The sequence below is a fragment of the Sipha flava genome, unplaced genomic scaffold, assembly GCF_003268045.1.
Source record: "Sipha flava isolate LNK unplaced genomic scaffold, YSA_version1 44_pilon_pilon, whole genome shotgun sequence".
Classification (NCBI taxonomy): domain Eukaryota; kingdom Metazoa; phylum Arthropoda; class Insecta; order Hemiptera; family Aphididae; genus Sipha; species Sipha flava.
In genome coordinates, this window is record NW_020273203.1 from 1258165 (window position 1) to 1278776 (window position 20612).

Consider the following 20612-nt stretch of genomic DNA (forward strand, 5'->3'; position numbering starts at 1 on the left):
TCAAACATTTTTTAGATTAATTTTATACTGTATATACATTGTTATATTGTTATGTTTTTATTATAGTATATATAATAATTTTTCATAATGATAGTGGGTTAGTCATATATTTGTAGTATGTTAATATTTATTATTTATTACATCATCTTGATGATAAATATAGATTTATTTATAATAGTAAAAATATAAATAAGTACTCTTATTTTAAAAAATTGCATACTACAGTTATTATGTACAGAAATCAGTGATTTAACCTTGACTTATTTGTTTTTTATTTTGGATAATGTTATCTTTAGGAATTTGAAAATAAATCAAATATAAATTATGTATACAATAATATCAACTACACTCTGGTCTATGGATATGACGTCTATAGAATGAATTTAATAAATGTATTATTGAACAAAAAATTTTCTCTAATTAACTGAATACATTTGGTGTACTTAATAGAAAATAGATTTTAAGAATTTAGTTTTTCATTATAATAATTTTAATGCAATCATACAGTAGAAATTGTTTGACACTCATTCCTAGGTATCAGTTAAAAATAGTGTAGTAAGCAGGAAATCGTACTATGCAGGATAAACAGTTAAAATTGTGACAAAAAAGTAAATATAGTGTGTTGCCGAGTAAATTTTGAAATTTATATAACATATTATTTTTCATCACTTCAAAAAAAATCATAGATTTTTGTTAGTTTCACATTTTTTATGTTTCTGGAGTAGAGAAAGTCCTCAATTTTATTGAGTTTTTGTAAATTTTCATAAGCACTGTAAAAAGATACAATTAATCTTCATAGGTCTTTAACATGAACCAGTGCATTTTTTACCAGGATGATCAGTGTTATATCATTCTTGTATCATACTCTTCCTCTTCCTTGCTTTGTTTCTTTATAGAATTTAAATAGGCCAATGAAATTTTATCAGTAGAGTTCAGGACTTGTAGCATTTGCATAATTTTTAATAATGACTGTACAATAATCTGAGTAAGATATACATTTGTTTAAAGACATTAAACAGATTTTTGAATTTTAATTGTTATTTAGAGTATATTTACTCATTTTTATGTTAAATAAATTTATTCTTAATGTTAACAACTCCTTTTTTCTTCATTTTGTGTCATACGTTGGTTAATACTTAATATTCAATACACCGAATCGCAGATTGCATCATCAAACGAGGCAATCAAATAAATACCTAATTGTTTCTGTGTATAGCTCTGTTTATTTGTGATTTAATACTGTAATAAATATGCAATAGAAAAATATAATGTATGAAATAGTCGTAGTAATAAACTACCGAGAAAAATATTGCCGTGGCGTAATAGTATTCATTGTAAAACAGGTGTAGATTTAATTTAAGTTCTTACACTTTGCCGTACTATGTAAGTGAATGGCTAATTGGGTTTACAAGTCTTATAATCTTTAAAACACCTTAATGTTTGTGCCACTCGACCACCGGACGTAAGAAATAATTATTCAACTCTCAGCTTCACGATATGAACTAACTTTATAATAATTTATAGTCTCTGTAGGTTTTTAGTATACCAGGCAAAGTATATACACCTAAATAAAAAATAAACATATATGAAGTGGTTACTCCTGTATATATATGTTCATAACATTAATTTTCTTTTATTGGTGATTACGTAAAATTAAAATATAAAAATTTCATTAATTCATTAAAAAAAAATTTAAATTACATTTATGTTTTTTATGATTACTTTAATCTGTAATTTTTTTCATCTAAATTAAATAGTTTCCGGCCACCTGTAGACGCTTTTAGATTTTTTTAGCGCCTCTCTTCACTTTTTTTACGTTTTAAGCTTTAAATTTAAATTATCAGTAAGATTCCCCCAATTTAATTCATGTTACTTTTTACTTAGTAAATTAATGGTATTGTTTTCATCTTAAGATTAGATTAAAAACCAAATGGCTTTCAAGCACATATGTTGAGCGGCGCTTTGTATAGGCAATCTAGGTACAACGTTGATTGCTTATTAAAATACAAAAAATAAGATATTTAATTAAATTATTTTTCTTGATTTTCATGATGAATTATTATACTTAATGCAATCAAATTATTCTTTTTTAACATGTCTTGGTGTACCTTATTAGTTAATTTATAAAAATAACATATTTTTAAAATGTAAACGTTTAAAATTGTCGTTTAAGAGAGATATTTACCAGAATACTAATATATTATACTATATTTAAGTTCTCGTATTATGATTACTTTATGCGATAAACATTATAATAAATATTAATAAGTTCATAATACTACGTGATTGGGCGATTCTCATCATAAGATGTAATAATGAACCCAGGTACGTTATTAATTTATAATCCGAGTATTTCTTAAAAAATATATGAAATCTCATATAAAAATGAACGAGTGAATTACAATTTTCATGTATCAAATAGGTACGATAAAAAAATTCTTTTAACTATCTTGTTACTGTACAAAAAAAAAAAAAATTGGAATTAAGGAATGTAAAAACCAACACATACATTTTAAATAAATATCTTGGTTTATATAATGTAATAATAATTAAACTAACTTTTTTCAATACATTTTTCTCATGATTTCTCAGTTTATTAGTTTCTTTATAGATTGTTGAAATCCGAGAAAATAAAAAGCCACCGAACAGCACCAAACGTGGTATATTTCATAAACGAATGAGTATTGTTTTTACACGGATAAAGAATCCAATAAAAAAAAAAAAAAAAAAAATACAAAAAACCAAAAGAACAATTATAAAAAAATATGTAGTTATCGCTTTTCTACACGGACGTTTTCGATTTCACGAAATAGTTTTGACACATTTTCATAAAATCGGCATACACATTCACACATATCGTGTTCCTTTCGATATTTTATTTAAGCGAGCGAGAACTATACGCAGAGAAAAATATGTACAAGTAATGCAGTAGTTCGCGAGCTTATTCTTTCTTCCTCTTACAGTTTCACGTTGCCGGACGAACTGTTGAATTTCACCATGTCAGTATTGCTGTTTGTGTCCACCGGCAACGGTTTTTCGTCAACGTTGTGGCCGATGCCACCGCCTCCACCGTCACCATCATCATCATAGATTTTCAAGTCTTTGACGTTGTACCAAACGCCGATGTCCAACAATGTGCCGACAGTCAGGAAACCTGCGAACATCGAACAATGTGAATAACGATGATGAAAATGTCACGGATAAAATTTTTTTTTTGAATTGAACCAAACCGGATCATAAGGATATGATTACTGCATTTACACATTACGATTATGTTGTAGTGTAATATTCTTATCAGAAATGTTATCATATTAACTAGAGATGGGAATTTCAACTCATCTTGGTGGATCGAATCTTTCGACTCAGCTCAGTTTAATGAGTTGAATCAGTGAATCAACTCTCAATTCTTCCAACTCTTTTGTTTGAGTCTGAATTAAATCTCGAATGTCAATTCTCAACTCTCTGAATTCGGAAGCTCTGGTTGATTCGCAAGCCTATAGTAGATATTTCATTGTTCACTTGATCGTTATCGGCCCACCGCAATCTCATATTATAAAACTAATTACGATTACCCATTATCATAGATTTTTGCTCGTCGAAATCATGTTTGAAATGTACAAATGATTTATTACATTACACCACACACGAGTACCTACCTAATAACATAACACGCCTATGTTTGGATTTGGAATTTGATATCAACACAATTATATAAACATATAATAATATATCTGTGGTTATCAACCACACTTGAGAGTCTTGTATCAGTTCAGTTGGAGAATCAGCATTCGTGAATTGAATTTGATAAGTTGATTGAATTGAGTCACTGAGTTTCCGACGATACATTATCCATAAGAATATGGACGTCCATGTGACTATCCGCAACGCATACACGCTGCAGGGTGCAGAACATTACAATTGGTTAATATAGTTTTGAGGGTGTAAAAGAGCTCATATATCTTGGATTCTCCCTTAGTAATAGTCAAGGCCGTAACTGGGGGGGGCAGGGGTCCGGACCCCCCCCCCCCCCCGAAATTTCCAAAGTAGAAACATTTTAGCGGTGAATATAGTTTATTATTAAATATAAATTGTATTAAATAATAATGTTAGACTCTCTCCCGAAATTTTTTTCCAGTTACGGCCATGATAACAGTAATAACACGTCGGAGGAGATTAAAAGAAGAATTATGGCTGGCAACCGAGCATATTTTGCCAATATTACACTCCTAAAATCAAAACTGTAGTTGAAAACTACTAAGATTAACCTATATAAAACATTTATTCTACCTGTAGTCTGATATGGAGCTGAAACTTGGACATTGTCAAAAGCAGACCTCAACAGGTTAAAGATATTCGAAAAAAAAATAATAAGAAAAATACATGGAGCGGTGAATGAAGAGGGAAGATGGAGGATACAGAGCAACAATGAAATAGATCAGATTTTAGAAGACGAAAATATAGTAAAATTTATAAAATCAGACAGAATCAGATGTTTGGGTCATGTGGAAAGAATGGACGAGGAAAGAATACCAAAACACGTAATGTAATGCAAAGGAACAAAAATACAAGGACGATCAAGGAGTAGATGGATAGATGAAGTAAAGATGGATCTACAACAGATGTGTATATGGAACTGGATATTTTTGGATATTGTTTTGGAAGCCAAGGGTCACTTTGGCCTGTAGTACTTACGAATATAGTATAGTATATGAACTACAAATTCCTAATATTAACATTATGGTTAATAGGCAGTCATCGTCGTTTCACATGTTTTGTGCAGTAATACCGATTTTTCTAATAAATAATATAGTGTCCTCCAAAAAGGGTTTTGTTTATTTAACAATATTACAATAAAATAGAACATGACATCAAGTGAAAGGTGTTGATTTGTTATGGGTCGGAAGAAAAAGGATAATTTAGATAATTCCGAATCAGAAAATTATGAATCAATAAATGAACCGAAAAAACAATCCATGTGTAATAATGATCAAATGTTTAAGTATCAAAATATAAATATGGTCACGATCAGGTCCTATTGGCAATGTCAGTCAACTATCTTTATATGGAAATATATGTCAAAACTGGAATGGTTGGCTACAAGAATTTCATATTTATTTGATATTTATGTAATTATTTATTGTTTATTTTTTAGCCAGCCCGAAATACGGGTCTATTATCTAGTTTCTGGTCTAGAATAGTAAGAGAAGGTTTAAAGAAAATGTACGGTAATTATAGCAATAGTAACAATTAAAAAAATTGTAACTCTAGTCGCATACGTAGTCGTTGTGGCCAAAGTCATAAATATTCATGTCCCGGCAAAGGTATTCAGTGTCATAAATGTAATTAGTTTAACCATTTTTCAAAATTTTGTTAGACAAAGGTAGTTCCCATAATCAAGTTAGATCAGACAAACATTTTGATAATGATAGGCCCCTCCTAGGCAGGTTTCTGATTATGTTGTGTAAAATAATTAGTCATGCATAATTATTTGAGACATACGTCACCATGAAAGTTCTCATTGTCACGAGAGTTCAAATTAAATTATCTGAATATTTCCTAGAACACCGAGTACAATTATCAAACGGTTTTGCGTATTATATTTTACGTATCCACGTGTTCGTGCATTGTGTTTGTGAACAAAGCGTTTTTTTTATGCTCGAACAATAATGTCGAACTGCTGCGATCAAAAACAAAAACAACACAACTCGCGATGGATTAACGGTTAATCCAACAATGACGGGCGGCGGGGATCGTGGAAACAGGTACGTCCTCATCGTTTGTAATCAACACGAAGACATCGAAAGAGTTCGTCGTCGAATGATGTAACGGAATTCGCGGTCAGAATGACGGTACGCGAAAAGCATAATACAATCGAATTCGTTTCGTAAACGGAACACCGTGAAAGTTTTCGAAAACCAAATATCACCATCGTCTCGACAATATTCTTCTACGAGATATCTCTACCGTCATAAATCGACCTCGTTCTGTTGGTAATATTTTGCGCAGGAGCGTAGGTAACAGAAACGTCTGTCACATTCCATTATGAACGTATAGTTAAAGCGTCACAACTCATCTCTGTTACACCTTGTGTGTACGAGTGTAAAAAATAAATAAAATACAATGAATTTTACTCACAGGCACTAGTAATGTTCAAATAGTATTTCAATCGGTTTCCGTCGTACAGCCAACAGTTGCCGTTGGTCCCGCATTTCCTACCCCATACCAAGCACGTGGTGTCTGTGGGCAAACGTTTAGAAACGATTATAATATACTCGTATATTACACTCGGTCGACGTTTCAATTTTTTAAACCGGGCACGTGCCCAGTAGTGTTTACATCTGCAGTGCTAGCGTCGTGACCAGTGGCGTATATTCAAACTTTTTGCGTAGGGAGGAGGCTTAATATTTTTCTAAAAATAATTGATTTTATAATATAAAAATTACATACATGGTATGAATTAATAATTATACTATTAATCAAACATTTTTATACAAACATTACAACCACATGATATAAATTAATGTTCTCTTTCTATGTGTCTTCGTAGCAAGTCATTTACGAATTTTGACCCTTTTTTTTCTTCGGGAGGGAAAGGGTTGAGATCCGGGACCCCCTCAAATGATACGCCACTGATCGTTGTTTCGAGTACTTACCGACGATTGTGCCGTACATCACGGGACCGGGCAAGAACGCCACCAGTGCCAAGACCACTTCCGCGAAACCCAATGATAACGACTTGTCCTCTGGTCTTACACACCTGAAACAAACACGATTCAACGTTATCCAATACACGGTATTTCACGTTGCACATCTAATTAAATATGCAGACTGGTGTATTTGTTTAATTACCGCAAACATTCGATTACACATCGATAGAATTTAATTGTTCTTTTTTTTTTTTTGTTTCATTATTATCATTAACAAGTCTTGCTGAATCAAAATCGGCTAAAATTATTAAATTCATAGTAGTTTAAAATTTTGGGTATTTTTTTGGACGTTGTAACTTTATTTTGCACAACGTATGAATGCAAACAACCTTTTTTTACTTATTATTACGTGAAAACCAAATATCGTAATATATTTATTATTTAAGCTGATTTAAGAGTGAATATTGATATATTCATACAGCAGAACTTGGACGAGATTATGAACAAAAAAGAAAGGTTTTACTAGTTCCTTAGAGTTCGAAATTCAATGCAATTATTTATTTAATTAAATTGTAAAAGGTAATTGCAAAAATGTTGTATATAAAGTTAGTTTTAAATCAAGTAAGTATCTCTAAATTGTATTTTTTGAGAAAATTTGTGTTTAAACTATTACAAAAATGTAAGTAAAATTAAAATAAATCTTAAATTTTATTTTTTATTATCATAATTAATTAATTAAATTGAAAATTAAGTATTTATAAAAAAGTGGTTAACGGACTTATTTAAGCTATAGCTAGTATTTAGTCATATCCAGTCTAAGTGGTTTTTTTTCAATAGCAGTAAGGTATATTAAATATTTTTTCGTTTTTATTAAGTAATAAATATTATACTTTTATTATATAAATACCTTTTACAAGTTTTAAACATGACTGTTTGATTATTTTAAAAATCTACCTTTCTCACAACCACCCCAAGCTTACGAAGAACGTGTTACGTCGTTTAAATAATTAATTGTGTGTGTGCAGTATCCTGTACTATTATATCTGTCAAATCTGTTGAGAATTAAGATATTTATACTCGGTAAATGTGTATTAGGAGTGAAGGTTTAAGTGGAAAGAACCCAAATGTAGAAAAACTTGATTCAGCGGATTTAGTTTTAATCGACAAGTTAAATTCAGAGAATAGAGGTAAGTCGTTTCGAGATTTAATAGATTCAAACCGAACGTTGAGACAAACAAATATGGTTAGTCAGATAGATTTTATTACTGCTTTGAAATTCACTCCCGAATTCATAGGCGGAAGTGAAACCGATCTAGCATTTTTCATTTACAAATGCGATTTTGCATTTTCAAAAATACCTGCAATTTCTTAACCTGATATCTTAGCTGCGGTACTTACATAAATTAAGGGTAAAGTTTTTGAGGCAGTTAGGTAAAAGGAAATAACAACACGAGAGGAATTAAAATTAATATAATAAAAGATTTCGTGCAACACGTAGAAAACAAAGTATCACGAATTATTGAAATTCAACGGAAGCAAAAATCATCGAAGTAACTCCCCCCTCATCCCATTGGCTGTGTTTTAATTAAAAACAGGCACGCACCTGAAATGGATAATGGTAGAACCTGCACGGCCGGAGGACGACAAGAACCTCATCATGCCCATCACTACGAGAAATATGATAAAGTCTCGAGTGCAGTCGATCGGACACGTCCCTTCGTTCGCCGTTCCCAAACCGCCGATGCACGTGCAGTTGCTGTAAGTCTGTAGAAAGTAATGGTTACCGGTTTAGAATACACGTGTCGAGAAATACAAGTTTCTGGTATATAATTCACTTTAACGCCACCGGTAACCGTTGACTCTTGGGCGCAGCCCGCGTAGCACGGTGAATAAAACGTCGTGGACCGGTCAAACGAACAAATGGGATTGTAGCGCATCGACTGTCCGCAGTTGCAGTCCGCATTGCAGTCCATGGTCAGGTTCCACCTGTAAACGGACATTCGGGTGTTAACCGAGTGCGGCGTCTGAATAACTGAGATGAGTGAAGTTTGGATGATTTAGGTAATGTGACCGCAACACAGTAATGCCAAACGGCACGTAAAATCCCTCGAACTATCGTCAGTCCCGCTAAGATCATTACGTTCCCGCAGCCCATCCCAATCGCGAATTTCGTGTTGCTTATTGCTTCAAGGATTGTACAATAGCGACACGAATAGTTTTAATTCGTTTTTTGAACTTCAACTGGATATTTTTAATCCTAGTACACAACTAATTGACTACTGTTTTCCCATTATACGAGGTTAACCTCGTATATATGGTGTAAAAATATGAAAACGAGGAAAAAAAATTTCATTGCGAAGTACGTGTTGAAGTCGAAATACTTCGGAAGCATTGTGCAACTGATCTGTCGATCTGTCATCTTAAAAAGTCGTTAAATCATTTTAAATCATCGCGATATCAGTCAGAAAAATTGGGAGTAAAATATTTTTAATGTCATGTCCGCAACATATCACGATTCACTGTTCGTGTGTTGTAATTTAAAAAAAATGGTTCGTCCGACTTGGACGACTTGTTCGAACGGATCGCGAGGAGTAGCGGGTACGGCGACTTTAACGTTCACCCGTGCGGATCAAATTTTCTTCCGGGCGAATCCAACGGAACAAGGTGCACGCGTTGTACAAGAACAAGTATTTCGCTTACTAACGTTCTATCCGAGTTCCATTGTCCGTGCAAATTGTCCATCGTGCACCCGAGAGATATGTACAGCAGGTGGCCAATGACTTCCAGGGACTGCGACACGAAGTTCCAGAGGGCCAGCGACCGGGGCGGCGGTTTGAATTTCGAAATGATCATGCCGGAAGTGATTACGCCCAGACCGGAACTCAGTATGCCTATGGCACCCGACGCGAAATTCGACTTGGCGGCCGTCTGCCGGAACTGTGTTTCCATGTACTTGGGCATGAACGTCCAGTACCCTATCAGACCCAGCACGAAGAACGAGTTGCTCGCCGAGCCGAACAACAGTATTCGGTTGGTCAGAATCCGTTTTATGGACGTTACGAAATCTGGAACAGATGACACACAGCACTGTGCGATGGATTTCGTGGTTTTCTTTTTTTTTTTACACCACACACACTTCGGTCAATATTTTTGCACCTCGTCCGAAGACTGTAGTTTCGAGTACGTATATTGTTAAACCGTGCGCCGGTCTCAGTAACTCAGTACTCACCGGTCGAAATGGGTTTCGTTATTTTTTCGGATTTTTCTTTTTTACGGGCAGCCGCTCTCGGTAACGTCCTCGGAAACAGTAGCATTGTCGTCGAGAACGCGAGACAACTGATGCCAATGGGCGTCCAACCTAAAAATTGAGAAACAATCATTTTTCGTTTTTTTTTTTTTTTTTTTTTTTTTTATATATATTCGTCTGGTATCATAATCAATGTGAACCATAATTGCCGTTTACGGATTTTAAGAGTGCAAATTTTACACCAACCCATCCACCATGCGCCGACCCATCTGGGATCTTCGTTGGTTATGGTCGGCGTCAGAGAAGGTTCGATGAATTTTGTTAGCGTGTACGCCGCCAACATGTAGCCGAACAGGGGCCCCAACATTCGTATGCAATGCACGATCGCTGAAACACAATGTTGGTGGCAATTACAATCGTTTTGTTCAACTCTTATTCTTCACCACGGCAGTCGTGCGCTTGAGCCGTTACGGGACGTTGAGGATCTATAGTTCGAGGGTTATCCGAGGAGGAACGAGCCCTCGCCAAAAGCGAAGCCCCCGCGACACGTGCGGTGCGTCTGCATTCGTTCGCGCCGGAGAAAAGGAAAACCGTAAGGAAAATCGTTGCCGATAAACTTACCCAGCAGCATGGGCATCACGTTATTGCGCACGTTGTCGTCCAGGTACGCGGCGCCGCACGTCCAGTACAGAGAAAAGCCCATGCCGAGTATCGCGTTCGTCGCGCACAACAGCACGGCCGCCATGTTCCATCCGTGTTCGTTTCGACAGTCGTCCACCGCTGGTACGGCGTCGCAGAGATTGTCGTTTTGTTCTTTTCGTCGCATCACATATGAACACACGCAAGCGTATAGTATTTGATTTTTAGTACATTCGCGATAAACAACGACTCTTTAACGGAAAAAAAAAAAACAAGAAAACAAGAAAAGAAAGAAAAAAAAAATTCGATATACGATTACATCGCGGGATGTAGTTTAAATTTCCCGAAACATCTTATTGTGTATTATAATGCCTGTGGGGTGGAGATGATTTCATGGTATATGCGCATTACTAGCTCCGATTAATATTCTTGGAGCTACCCGTTTCCGCCTAAATGTACCTTTCCCTTTTCCATCTACTCGATTTTCTGTCGAATGAAAAATGTTCGTCCTGTATCTGAATATCATTGGAACATTGTATTTATTACAATTATTAATTAGAGCAATAAATATATTAAGAATCTTGACATTTTTTTATTCTATTTTTGTACGATTACAATTTTGTTTATAAATAAAAAAATACCGTAAATTGAATACAAAGTAAAAATAGTTGTTATATACTTAAAAGTTATAATATTTGTTTTTACCACAGTTACTCATACAAGAAATATCAAAAATATAATTAATTTTTTATTGTATACAATAAATAATTAATAATTAATTTAATGAAAATAATTTTTTGTCGTAAGATACCTATAAAATATCGTAATTTCCACCATTTCAATTTAATTTTTAAATGATAGTAAGACATTTACCTATTTAAAAAATAAAGTAATTTATGTAAAATAAAACAAAGTTATTGAAACCTTGAATTTTTTTTTGTATATACTCGTACCTATGTAGCATGACTATTCGGTGTTCATTTAGAATAGCGAATGTCCGGCGATAGAATTATCTTGTGGGATCCTTACAATATAGCTGGCTCTACTATCTCTGCTCTAGATGCTTTAAAGATCCTTGATTAATATTTTTAGTCCTATGCGGGATTTTAAGGGATTGTCAATCTCGTAAAATATATAGTTATCAAATGAGTCACACAATGATGGTTTTTACTTAAATACAGAATATATAATATTTAATTATATGTATACCCCTGATTGTTGGAACATAGCGTTGAAAAATGGTGAACACGTACTTGTTATTGTTCAGATTATAAGTTTCTCACGTTAAGATAGTAGTATGTCAACTGGTGATCTACGCGTTGTAATCGACCGTTAACGTCGTGAGCTGTAAATCCCCCATTGTATAATAATATATCAGGCATACGTGCCGATTCAGCTATAAAACGGTATAATGTTAGGTTTGTATAAAGCAGCCGTAATACCTATATATTTAATTATTTTGTTAAGCTAATTTAAAATGTACGATTTTAATATTTTATTCAAATACTAGACTAACTTTTTTCATTTGACAAAAAAGGAATATGTACGATTTTTACGGAAACCGACAGTGCATAATTAATAAAAAATATCGAAATAGGTCGAATTTGACGTCGACACTAATACTTTAATTAACAAATGATAGGTACACCAGATATACGAGTAGATAATACATATATAATAATACGTATATGCAGTCATATTTAAGCTCATCCATCCTATTAAGATTCATGCACTAATTTTATTATTATTTTTCCTGTTCTTAAAATCAGATATAATGTTACTTTTTGGATGCTATTATACCTCCTCAATAATAAACTATTTATTTACATTTTGCTGCATTTAGCAGTTAAATGCATTGTTTTAATGTAACCGTTAATCGCCATGTTTTGTGTACCTTCCTTTTTTAGATGATAATTTTTCAGGTGTTCCGCATGAAAAAATATTACTTTCTGGTGTACCGTGATTTTAAAAAGTTTAAAAAACACTGATACAGACAATGATCTTCAACACTCACTTGTCATGTTGCTCAGTAATAAAGCCGAATTCACGTTGTTGCTATATTCGACGGTGTATTGAAGGGCCTCCTTGCCTGGCCCGTAGATAATATGAGGCAAGAGACGGATAAAACAAGATAGACCAATGAACATGAAACCGATGGCTAACCATCGAGTCCGATGACCTTTGCCAGCAAAATACGACGTGATTAGGAACGATAAAAGTGAGAACAGATCCCAGAAGCTTGAAATGATACCTGCATATTTATACGCATGAAGAATTAATTCGTACGTATTGAATTATATTATTTATGTTTAATCGTCTAGGAAAATCGTGAGATTAGCACATAGAGTTATTGAAGAAAAATGAACAATTGGTTCTATGAGTTTGAAATTTTCGAACCTATTGCGCATCAGCGGCAAAGAGCTATTATTGATGAGTATTGCACCAAACAAAACTCGGGGGGGGGGGGCATTGTACACGCTATTAACATTGAAATTTAATTTAGTACAATCGTTCCGTATATTATAAATATATTTCGTATTTATAGGTTTGAAATTTCAGATTGTATAAATAACGCGCGTTTCAAACAACAATGTATTTTCTGTTGTTAAAAATAATAAGATTAGGTTAAGAACATTTTATTTTTCTTTAAATGCTATCGACGATTATCCGATGTTATTTTTTACGACTTGATCACTTATTACACACATTTTACATACCACTCATCTGACTAGAGAACTTGAATCTTTTCTCCATTGTGGTCAGTGTACCGTTGAAATACGAAGACAACATCAATTGATTGAATCCCAAAATCCCGTATACGATCACATATGCTTTTTTACTGGCAAACACCTGAAGCCATTTAGGCTTGAAGAACCCTATTCCGCAGAGCGTTTCCTCTACAGTCGATTCTGACGTTTTGTCGCTCATTTTATTAAATTTTCTATTAAAAAAAAAAAAAAAATTATGTATCCAAATTAATTGTTTGATTTAAGCCACGCATCGCAGACGATATATATAAACAACGATGGGTAGTGTAGTATTTTCTAGTATTTTCTATAAAAAAAATTATCATACATCAAGATGTGCGTCAAGTGTGTACTTATTAAATGAATACATTATTATTATAGCACGGATGTATATGCATTAAAAACCAAACAAAAATATAAAATAAGCTCATAAAGTAAAATAAATGGGTAAATACCGAAATATTAAAAAATATGCTTTATTAAAATTTGATTGTTTAAATCGTTATGTTATTAAACAAATTTTATGCTAACAGCATATCATACGACCAATCAGAATAAATATGCAAATACATATAAATCCGCGCTTTAATTATTTAATTATTATCACATATACGAAGTTCATAAGACGCGTGGTTGCCGTGTCATACGTAGATGATACGCATCGTTAAGAGCATATTTATATTTTAAATTATCATTACTCTCAGTGTATTTTCGTTTGCCTTTCATTGGTAACCGGCAAAAATAATAACCTGTAAAAGATTTATTCATGAACATACGGTTAATGGTTGCCATTGTGTTAAAATTTGAATAACATTTTGGTAAACAGTCAAACAGGCAATTGTATAGGCATTGACAATACAGTTTCAACGATCTTATTTTTACTGTATTCCGATTTTCCGATGCCTAATATGTTTGAGATCAGTACTGACTAAAAGGCTATAAGATTATATTTTTTGTTAAGTTACTGAAAATTATTTTACGAACAGTGTTTTTAAACTATATTGATTTCAGTAGTTTGTGCACAGTGAACAATAATAGTATTACGCACAAGTCACCGCCGCGGCTTAAAGTTATCATACACGGTTATGCTTTTCGATATGGTTATTATATGAGTTAGATAAACGTTTTTATATATTCTTGTTTTTTGAAGATTTAGCTATGTGCATTATGTATGTGTTTTGATATAATTTGTCAATATTAAAGGTTTCTTGGCATAGTGTATATATAAACGAGATGGAGAATATTTCAGTTTTTTTATAAAGTTATGTGAACATTTTACGTGACAAACAATAATTGTGATTATTTTATTCAAAATAAAACCTACTGTAGAAAATGTATAGTTTGATTTCAGAAAATTTGATAATATGTGTAATTATTGAAATATAATGGGGTACCTAGCAAACAAAATATATTAAATGTTTAAGTCTAAAGACCTAGATTTAAGTTCAAAGTATCGATTAAAACCTAGGTCAACTACAGTTTAAAGATAAAATTTGCAATTTTGTGTGAGTGCACACACTACTCCCTCCAAATCATTCATTTGATATGATAAATATAATTATGATACGACCAACGATTCTAATAGCAAATATTTAAAAATATTGTATAAAATAAACCATGTGATTCAAATGATTGTAATTAGTCTAGAATCATGTAATATGTATTGCAAATGTATATTAATTAATATCAGAAAACTAATATTTTGATTATAATAAAAATATAATGAGCATTTATTTGAAATTACATTCGTCCAGAAATCTCCAAACAACACGTTTGAAGTATTATACTATTAATGAATAGTTTTAAAATTCTGATAACTAATACCTTGCACTATAAATTAATGATTAATTAAAACCTTAAACTTAAACTAATACAAACTTTTCGGTTATTAACATTTATACAGCTTTACACTAAAATATCAGCATGGTTCAAAAAAGTTAATTTTATTCACCTCTACCACACTCAGTGGCATACTCACGGGGGAGGGGGTCATGGGGTTTGAACCTCTCCCCCTATTGTACGTATTTTTTCAAAATTATTCCAATAGTTTAATAATAATTGATTATTGATTTTATTGATTATAATTTAGTGGTTTATACGTCATTAGTTACTAGTATCACGGTTATCAAGTTGGATTGGAGCACGACCATAGAACATGTTCTATGACATGACCGTGCTATCAATTTAACAATTGGGTGACAATTTGTGATAATGTAGTTTTTTAAAACGGTACAAAATTTGTAATTATTATGACTATGGAGGGTGGGGGGCAAAAACCCCTCACTTTTGTATTCTAGTAAATTTTCAGAGCCCCTTTCCTTCATTAAAAATTCCTGAAAACGCCACTGACCACACTAACTTAAATATAATATTGTAAATAATATGATAATATAATGAAGATAATATGATTGTTATGGTTTAATTTTTTCAGTACGTATGTATATTAAATTGATTATATTTAATATTTAAGGCAATTAAGCAATTAAATATAAACATATTGAATTGTGCATGAATGTAATTTAAGAAAGAATTACATTTCTATGATTAGATTAGGTAACTGAAAAGTGATTTCTGAAATGCGTACTAAAAACGTACTTTTGTATTCTATGTTTGAGAATGTTAAAACAATATAATATTTATTATACAGCAAAACCGTAATATGTAATAAAAATTATAATAACAAGACCTGTTCTTGGAAAATCACAACAGCTGTACTCGGTAATAAAATATTATAATATTTAGTTATAATCAGAGCCCGGGACTTATGGCACATAAAATCAGTAAATTATGCGCTTAAAAACATCATTATAAGCACGCAAATAAGTCTTTTAAAAAAACTTAAATTTAAACAAAAATATTCCATAAAAAAAAAAGAAAGATACAAAATTAGAAAAAAATTAGCAAAAATTTCTAAATTTTCTTTTTACGTGAACATGATAAGCAGTAGATATATTTTTTAACTATGCTGAATGTATAATTAAAAATAACAAAAATAAATAAATCTTTATGTTACAAAAAAAGTCTAACTTTAATTTTGGAGACATTATGCCTTGAATATTATATTGGGAGCCAATTAAAAATATTGCCTGTTTTGGTAGCCAATTCAGTTCTCGATTAGGTACCTAACCTAATTTTAGGAGCCGATTCAATGGTCGCTTAATTTTTTAAATTAAATAACAAGCGCTCCCTGCCACGTGATAATGTGCATGGTGTTTTAATCTTTAATTTCAATACTACGTTTTGTAGGTACTTAGTTTACTATTGTAATATGATAATAAATTAATAAACAACAATGTATTGTTGACGCTTCGACGATTTAACATCCATACTAAGGGAAATGTTTTTCACACAAGAATAGAAAACTACGTCATACGAGCATTAAGGGGTTCGAGAAAAAAAATGTTTGGCTCCACCAAAACAAATCCTAGTAAAACCTCCCTTCGGCGCCGTCAACGCCATTTTCCTCCATTTCCATCACGTATATATTATACTTACGCGCGCACCGTCGTTTTTCGAAACAAAACTCGGGAGGACACGGCGAAACGTAATGTTAGTGGTACACCATTCGGGGGGACCGCGTAACGTTACTGCGACCCGGGCGAGGGACGCGCGCGAACGTCGTCGCCGGTTTCAAATTGTTGTTACTCGGACGCCACACAGTCGTAGTGCGGTTCACACGACGTTTCCGGCGCGATTCACACACCCGTCATATTGCTATCGTCACCGAACTCCGACGGAAGTTTTAAAAACAAAACCGAACCGCGCGGGCGACCCGGTTGGCGTGTTGCGCCGCCGTCGTGTACAAGCGGTCACGCGACGATACGCGCTCGTCCCGCGTTTTTCTCGCGGCCTTATGGATTTCACACCCGAACTGCTCTGCTGCTGCCCTACCGAAACGATTCGTCGCCGACGTGCGCGAGCTCGCGGCAACGGTTATCGCGGTCGTGGTCGTCGCGGTAAAGGAGGTACATTTCCGTATTATTCGAGAGCGCGCGCGCGTGTTATGAGTAATAGAAGTAGTAGCGGTTAGTTGTAGCGGTTACGCTGGTGTTGGTATCGGTGCAATTAGTAGATAACAGCGGTAACCCGTTATCCGTCCTATGCGGATCGACGATCCTTGGTGGGGAGGAATGACGTCCGCTCCCGTCCTCCGTCGTCCTGTCCGGACGACTCGCTAATAACAACAACAACAACAACAACATAGCAATAATATAATGTACTGCGTTGCCTTTGTGCGCACGTTCGCAAATAGTCGACTCGACTACTAAGTCGAGTCTTTTAAACGTCTTTTAAACGCGTTTAATTTATCGTAACGCGCTTGATCAACACGTATGCAGAGGAGGTTCGCACGTGTATATTGTGTTTACAGTGAAACCTCGTTAAGACGCTTTCGAAGCGGAAGCCCTAAGACCGCGTATTATGCGGGATGGTGTAATAGGCAGTATCCCGCACAATACGCTCTTTACACGTGTTACGCGGGATCCGGCCCGACACACCTTTAAAGCGTTTTAAATGGGATACTAGACAGAATAAAAACTCCGTGGTAATACATTTTATTTATTACACTAAAGTTAACACATAAATGTAGAATGATGCATACTTCACATTTACAACTTACAAGGTTGTTATATTATATTATACATAACATATACATACTATGTATTATTTAAAAAATAAAAAAATGGTAATGGTTTTACATTATACTGTGTATTATTTAAAAAAGAAAAAAATTAGTAATAGTTTGTTCTAATAAGTTATTTAATAAGAACGTGTCCATCCTAACTAAGTGTAAAACATATCCTCGGAGTCGTCAGTCGCAGTAAGCGCCTGTCTCAATGAAGATATTGATTGTATTTTAAAAAAAATCGTACATTCTTATCCGACGTATTAAATGGGTTTTTTTTCTATGTGTAATATGTACGAGAGTTCAGAAAAGAGACAAAGCGACAACGGTACACGTAATGTTGTGTATTATTTCTGGTTAACCTAACCGCCGTTCAAAGCGTCTATGATGACCAATGCCGTAACTACAAAATAGGAGGCCCGTGTGCGGTAATTATATTGGGCCTCTTCCAAGGATTTATTTTTGTTCATTTTAAGTATTAATTTTTTTAGGTTTTAAAACACGTTCCACATCAGTTAGTGTATGATATAATATATCATTTATTAATATTTATATATATATATATTTATTAATATTCTTTGATATATGTATATATGAATGGTTCCGGCGAATAAGGGCTTATGTCGGATTTTGTTAACATTTTTTTTTATGGAATAATGTCATATATCAGGTGTATAATGCGTTTCTATGGTTTTTTATACTGAAAGAAGCCACTAGAAGCCACGAGAATTGCCTATGTATACAGAAATGACAGCATTTTCAGTAGTAAAAGAGCCTATGTCATATAGACGTGGCGTCATTTTTTTGTTATCATTCGTAACTAATCATTTAATTATATTATAACCAAAATATGTTATATCGTTTAATAACTGTAATTATTTTTTTTCTTATTCATTAAACAAACATGATACACTTACATATGCAACAGGTTTTTATTTTAAAACTTTACAGTGGAAGAAGGGCCCATGTCACTCCAAAAGACATTGTAATTAATAATATTAAGTTAAATATTGTTTTTCAGCGCTCCTGAAAAGTTGAGAAATCCGACATAAGCCCTTATTCGGCATAACCATTCATATGTCACACTAATTACCTATAACTGTTGCATATTATACTTCACTGCATATTTATGTAGTAAATTTATTTAAGTAGTTTAGGTAGGTATGTTGTATGCCTACTCAATGGACTCATTGTTAAATAAATATTATATTATCCTAAAATGTTTTAATAACCTTACTTGAATTTTAAAAAATTTTCTTTTTATTATTAAATAATTGTGTGTTTGTAAAGTGTAGTTTATTTCAGTCTGGGATTAGGGGTTCCCCCAAATTTATGTAAGCCTTGGGGCCCGTGTGTGCGGCACACTCTGCACACCCGGTTTTTGTGGCACTGATGATGATGGTCGGAAACCCGTGTGATAGGTGCGAACGGAGCGTGCCCAAATAGTGACACACAATCGCAGAATCGATCCGTTGAAAAGCTGACAACTACGATTTAGACAACCGTGGAATTATCGAAAGCGTGTCGTGTCCTTACGAAGGTGTTCTGTCCGTCCGACCGAAGTCTTTGCAATGACACGACACTATTCGATCGCGTCCATCGTAGTGTATCTGTTCTTACTCGGATGTCAAGAGACGAGAAGGCTTAAACGTCAATATGCTCATCATAATAAATGTTCATTCGATAGTATTTAGAAAACACCGTCTGAACGTTAAGTATATTTCGTTTTCAGTTAAACGAGATTTTTGAAATATGTTATTTTTTACCTTTACTTATTGATTATTAAAATTGTTTTGAAGTGGATAGCAATACAATCATAATAGCTCTATGCGGTCTATACCGTTAACTATGCGACATGTTAAATTTGATCACCATTGTTGAGGCATGATAACAGCAACGACGACGGTCGCCGCCGTCGCCGTTAATCATGTAGGTCAATGACCTAATTAAAATAATACACATATATTTATTATCACCGATCGACCAACACATACACGCACTTTAATATTAAGTTTATTTTAATAATTGTTTGAGAATTATTATAGTGTTATGTAACCAAAAAGTCCGTGTCGTGTGTGTATTATTGTAATTTTCGTACGTGATCTTTCTTCTCGCGCGAAACACCGTCGAATGCGGTATAGTGTGTCATTATTTAATTTTTATGGGCAAAAATTGTCATTTTATCATTATTATTATTGTTATTTTCGTAAGCGCAAATCACTACTGAAAAAGTGTGTTCATCACATAATATTATATTATTTTATATTTACAAATTGTGCGAGTGTGCACGAGTTGCCACATATTTTATAATTTTAGTGTCTTATATCATTTTAGCATATTTATATAATTTAGGTATAGGTGTGCAGCTGGCCAGTCTGCGCTCCACCAATTCTGTGAGTTTTACATATTTTTTATTTTAATATTTATTATTGTGCCAAAAGGGCCACATATTTATATTTTACTTGTTGGGCCAAGAAGGGCCGAATCATACTCTTTATTATATTTATATTTTCCTTTTGTTTGGCTATAAGGGCCGAAAATTTAAATATTATAATGTTTTACTTGTTGGGCCAAGAAGGGCCGTAATTTATTACCTAGTTATATAGTTGTTCATATTTTTACTGAAATTTATTTGAGTTACCATTTATCTGAGTTACCTATTTTTCATTATTTTTAAGCACACACAAAACACATACATAGATACACAC

The 20612-nt window shown here is 33.4% G+C and overlaps 1 protein-coding gene across 2 annotated transcripts; it reads right to left on the bottom strand.

Moving 5' to 3' along the window:
* Nucleotides 1-2516: 2516 nt before the first annotated feature.
* LOC112689522 (solute carrier organic anion transporter family member 5A1-like) lies at nt 2517-17274 on the bottom strand. Of its 2 annotated transcripts, none has more exons than XM_025563279.1 (12): nt 16776-17274; nt 13251-13474; nt 12548-12784; nt 10516-10707; nt 10111-10281; nt 9877-10005; nt 9352-9712; nt 8483-8633; nt 8251-8411; nt 6654-6757; nt 6136-6237; nt 2517-3154 (listed from the first exon to the last, which is right to left on the bottom strand). In XM_025563279.1, the coding sequence occupies exons 2-12, from the start codon at nt 13459-13461 to the stop codon at nt 2958-2960; spliced, it is 2016 nt and encodes a 671-aa protein (XP_025419064.1). In that variant the 5' UTR covers nt 13462-13474; nt 16776-17274; the 3' UTR covers nt 2517-2957. The 2 variants fall into 2 exon arrangements, with proteins under 2 accessions (XP_025419064.1, XP_025419065.1); XM_025563280.1 differs by having other exon boundaries at nt 10141-10281; nt 16776-17273.
* Nucleotides 17275-20612: the final 3338 nt, after the last annotated feature.

Excerpts from the sequence above, each read along its gene's own strand:
- LOC112689522 (XM_025563279.1), bottom strand. The coding sequence starts at position 13,461 with ATGAGCGACAAAACGTCAGAATCGACTGTAGAGGAAACGCTCTGCGGA. Across the intron at positions 8,634-9,351 it reads CAATGGAACTCGGATAGAAC|GTGGAACCTGACCATGGACT; the intron begins GTTAGTAAGCGA and ends GTCCGTTTACAG. Across the intron at positions 6,758-8,250 it reads TCTACCATTATCCATTTCAG|GTGTGTAAGACCAGAGGACA; the intron begins GTGCGTGCCTGT and ends TGTTTGTTTCAG.